The following is a 5000-nucleotide window of genomic DNA, read 5'->3' on the forward strand; positions in this document are numbered from 1 at the left end:
TTCAACTAATTTGAAGAAATAAATAACTTTGCTCTTGAATTTAAAAGTCGATGGAGAAAGCACAATTTGATATGTCATTCGTATGTACGGATTCTTTTTGCCCTCTGTTGTACTTCAGCAGGCGATAGCATTGTTCCTTTTCGCTTCCTAACAGGTATGAGCAAGGAACCGTATACTCAAGGAGTTTTGCACATTCTTCGTGAAGGGTAGCTTGCAGAATGTAGAGAAAAAGAAACTAAGAGAAACTAATTCAAAGGAAACAGCGACATGGACCAATCAATACCTGTTATATTGAACACCAAAGAGAAGCGGGTAATTAAATAAAGATAGAAATATTGAGTAGATCTACTGCGAACAAAAACATGTGGTGACTTCATCAGTGGATGGCAACTAGAAAGACTTAATAGTTATCGAGATATCTCATATTAAGCAAAGCCGATGAAACATGACTAGTGACACCAAAAGTAATAAATAGCAGCCAAAATATCGGGATCCTTTGAAAACCAATTCTCAGCTTGGAAACGGAATCATGTCATACATCACAAGACACAAGCATATGTTTCTATAATTCGCAGTAGCATTTTACAAATGTTGTTATGCCTTCGTAATTGGATGGCAAAGAGGAAGCTTAAACAAAATATTGTGCTTTATCTATCAGATCAGTGAATTGTTACGATTTATACCTACGTATAAAGAATGGAGTCGAAATATCAAGAATTATGTTGTTGTATCATAGCCTATTAAAAAAAATTACAAAATTGCTTGCTCTGTTTATTACTTCATTATAGATTTATAAAGCTCTCTGTTTTTCTTTTTCTATATAATTCGAGATATTTTTATCGTTACATTTATATTCATTCCTGAGTTAGTTCCAAATAACTTCTTTCGTTTTACTTTCTTGATTACGAGGGTCAGCTGAAAAGTTTATAGGCTGGCCGAGATATTCATATGAAATATGACCAATAAGGTTTCCTTTTTAAATATAGTCCCCCTTGCAGTCCACACACTTCTTCCATCGGTATTGCAGTGCTTGAACCCCAGTGGTGAAGAAACTTTCACCATATTGGTAAAAACAGTTATCAATAGCAGATATGACGTCATCATCACTGCAACACTGGTTCCCAGCCAGGTACTTTTTACATGTTGGGGAACAGTTGATAGTCAGATATGAACAAATTAAGAGAATAAGTAGGTCGAATAACCAGTTCAAAGCTACAGTTAAGCTCAGCAACCATTGGAACCATTGGAACCAAGGACTTTTGTGCTGCAGCATTGTCCTCATGAAATGAGACTCCATTCGTCAGTTTTCCTGGTCATTTAATTTTCTTAGGTTCGATTCCTCTCTTTCCGAAATTCTTCCATTTTAATTTTTTCTTGCACAATTGTCGGAGGAATTTAATATGGTCAGACCCGGAATGCAATGGGTTTCGCGGTGTCTAAAATGCCCAAGGCATTCTATGTGTCACATAGCACTACGTCTGCATGTAAGAGCTACACACACGCGCGCGCGCGCGCGCAAGCACGCATACACACACAAACAAATATAGACACGCACGCAAACACTCAAGCACAGACACACACACATAAATTACCTGGCTTATGTGTGTGTGTGTGTGCATGAATATACGTGTAATGTGTGTGTGAGTATATATATATATATATATATATATATATATATATATATAGAGAGAGAGAGAGAGAGAGATACATCGACATATATATGAATAGTTACATTATTCACGAACGCAAAACACGTACACACATATGCTGCGATAAGGAATTACAACAGATAATACACATAACGAACACAAAAAAAACCATACACACACACGTACACGCACATACAACATCACACCTTATACGGGCACACTTTTGAACACAAGTACAGATATACACAACATACTTTATAGCATGCGGAACATCGATTAAAGAAAAAAGTTTTCATTTAACACTGTCTTACTGACAACTCGATGAATTATTCACTATCTAAAAAGTGATGGAAATGTCATCAGTATTTTGACTTTTACCAATTATTTATCTATTCGAACACACATATTTAATCATATACGTACGCATATACATAGCATAGAGGCTTGCTCATCAGATCTTCATCCTGCATACACATATTTGTTCACATTTGAAATTCGCTGTTGTTATCTACATCATTACTGTCCTTATTCTTGTATAACGTAACGTCTCTAGATTTTTCCTCTCGGACATTATACTTATTTGCTTCAGCTTATGTATGTATGTATGTATGTATGTATGTATGTATGTATGTATGTATGTATTTATATATGCATGCACGTATGAGTATGTATATGTGTATCTATCTATCTATCTATCTATCTATCTATCTATATATCTATCTATCTATCCCCCTCTCTCTCTATCTCTGTATATATATATATATATATATATATATATATATATATATATATATATATATATATATATATATATATATATATATATATATATCTGTTTGTGTGTCAGGCTATTTATCTATTTATCTATATATCTATCTATCTGTGTATCTATCAATATATCGGCTTGTATATCTATAAACATATGTAGATACATTAATAGATACGTATATGTATATGTACTCATGTATATATATGTGTGTATATGTAAATATGTATCTACATATATATATATATATATATATATATATATATATATATGTATATATGCGTGTGTGTGTATGTATGTACATATGTATATATTTATTTATTTATACACGCACGCACACACACACACACACACACACACACACACACACACACACACACACACATATATATAAATATTTCTCTTTCTTGATTTCTCATTCCTTCTTGTCTATTCTACTTTAGATTATTATACTTGTGTGTCTTTTCAACGCGTTAACACCAGTCACCAGCTACAGAAATATCACGAAATATCTATAGCAAGAAATAAACAAGAATTACAGAACAGTTTTGGAAAACACACCACTGCAGTCATCAGCTTCATTGCCACCACCAGTAGAACTCCTGGTGATGTCACTATCTAAGCTACTACTATCAGCGCCATCTATCACCATCATATTCAACATCATCATCATATACCTCACTTTTTCTTTAACCTCCGCCATCCATTTTCAACCATTGATAGGTTTGTCGTTACGTCACCAACACTACCCCCGAGTGTACACACACACACACACACACACACACACACACACACATACACACACACACACAAACACACACATACACACATACACACGCACACACAATCTCCGTGTTATGATGCACCACCGACCTATTCCTAACAACTTCCAGAATTTAACATCAATATTACCAACAATTTCAACAGCTCCCGCACTGCCGCCACCACCACCACCACCACCATGACAAAATATTAAAAAAAGAAAAGAAAAAACACACTACCACCACCACCACCATGACAAAATATTAAAAAAAGAAAAGAAAAAACACACCACCACTACCACCAATGACAGCATTATCTCCACTATCACAACCAACTGCACCACCTTCGCTATGACCACCAGCATATCGTATTTAAATATTGTTGCAGCCTTCAAGCAACATTCAGCAGTTTTCAGCTAGGAATTTTCTCGAAGTATTTAAATCCATTTTATATCTTTTTTTCTTTTATTTTCTTATTCTTGTTCTTCATTCCTTAATATTTAGTTTGATGCAATATTCATTAAAAATCTTCATGAGTAAAACTAAAATTAAAAATTTTTATAAAATAAACGAACATTTTAAAGAATATTTTTAAAAAAACTTTTTTTAATTTTTTAAAGTTTGTGCATGGATGTGATGAGTTAATGTGTGTGTGTGTTTGTGTGTTTGTGTGTATGTGCGTGCGTGAACAGAAAAATTATCTAACGCTTCGTGCAAACTTTGATGAATAGCCCTCCCTGAAATATTTGATGGAATTTCATTTCCTCGGAGCACACTATCGAACGTCATTTTTGCCTCCTGCTGAAGCTTCCCTGATGTAGAGAAACGCTTGCTTTTCTATGAGGTGCTATGTTTCCTATTAAAGAGCAAGGATTCATGTGTATGAAATTAAATCGACAACTACGATCTGGCTACACCCACAGATGAATCGGGTGATAAACCAGAATAATATGTCAACCATGTCTTAACATTTGGTCAGCAGAATTTATGGAGCAAGGACGAGCAAGGAAAGGCAAAATATAGAAATGAAATATTAATATTGTCAGCGCCATATTTTTTAAGACAACTGCAACAGGGTAACTTAAAAACGGGAAGAGGTTAGAAGGAATTAAATCAGATCCAAGCAATATAGCTTAACGAAATTTGATGTACTCGAAAAAGAAGTAAAGATCTAATATACCTTCTTGCTATTTGTGGTTTGTAATGGTTTATCTAGCAGCGTGTTGTGAGTACAATAAAAATAGCGATTATCTGTTGACTACATACTTATAGCATCAACATCAAATGACATAGGATGCTACCGAAAAGTCATTTTATTCCCCCACTTAGTTTTTGCTTTTCATTTTCCTTTATTTCCTTAATATTCATTGGCGCAAATTATTCGGAACGGCAGACTGTCATAACCTGGTGATTAATTACATGGCGTGATTAATTAATCATGCCCACTACGTGAGCAGATTAATAATGTAGGTTCAAAAGATAATGGCGGACGGCAACGACTAATAAACTATAGGTGAGCTGAATAATCTTCCGTAATCCACGGATTATTCCCGACAATTATGTGATATACGGCAGTATGGGATAATGCGTTCAACGAAGCAGCAACAAACAGCTAGGGGCGAATTTTGAACACGGGATACATAGAGACGTAATATAATAAGCCATTAATTGTAAAATATCATCTTAGCAATGCAAACAAGACTATACACACAAACACACACACACACACCCACACACACACACACACATACACACACACACACACACACACACACACACCTATATATATATTTTCTCTGGTCTTTTCCGTTCTCCTTTCTGACA

General features: G+C 34.7%; 1 protein-coding gene across 11 annotated transcripts in view; it reads left to right on the forward strand.

Moving 5' to 3' along the window:
* LOC149131760 (uncharacterized) overlaps nt 1-5000 on the forward strand; it is a 1392655-nt gene that overhangs the window by 1171217 nt on the left and 216438 nt on the right. Inside the window, exon 6 of one of the 11 annotated variants that reach the window (XM_089366575.1) lies at nt 2859-3764. The exons of 8 other annotated variants lie outside the window; for them this stretch is intronic. In XM_089366575.1, the coding sequence (XP_089222701.1) occupies nt 2859-3037 (179 nt within the window). In that variant the 3' untranslated portion in view covers nt 3038-3764. Of the gene's footprint in view, nt 1-2858; nt 3765-5000 lie in introns of those variants that run through there. 2 more of the 11 variants (XM_089366578.1, XM_089366573.1) reach the window with 2 other exon arrangements.

This window comes from Octopus bimaculoides, chromosome 19 (genome assembly GCF_046866305.1).
Source record: "Octopus bimaculoides isolate indiv1 chromosome 19, ASM4686630v1, whole genome shotgun sequence".
Taxonomy (NCBI): domain Eukaryota; kingdom Metazoa; phylum Mollusca; class Cephalopoda; order Octopoda; family Octopodidae; genus Octopus; species Octopus bimaculoides.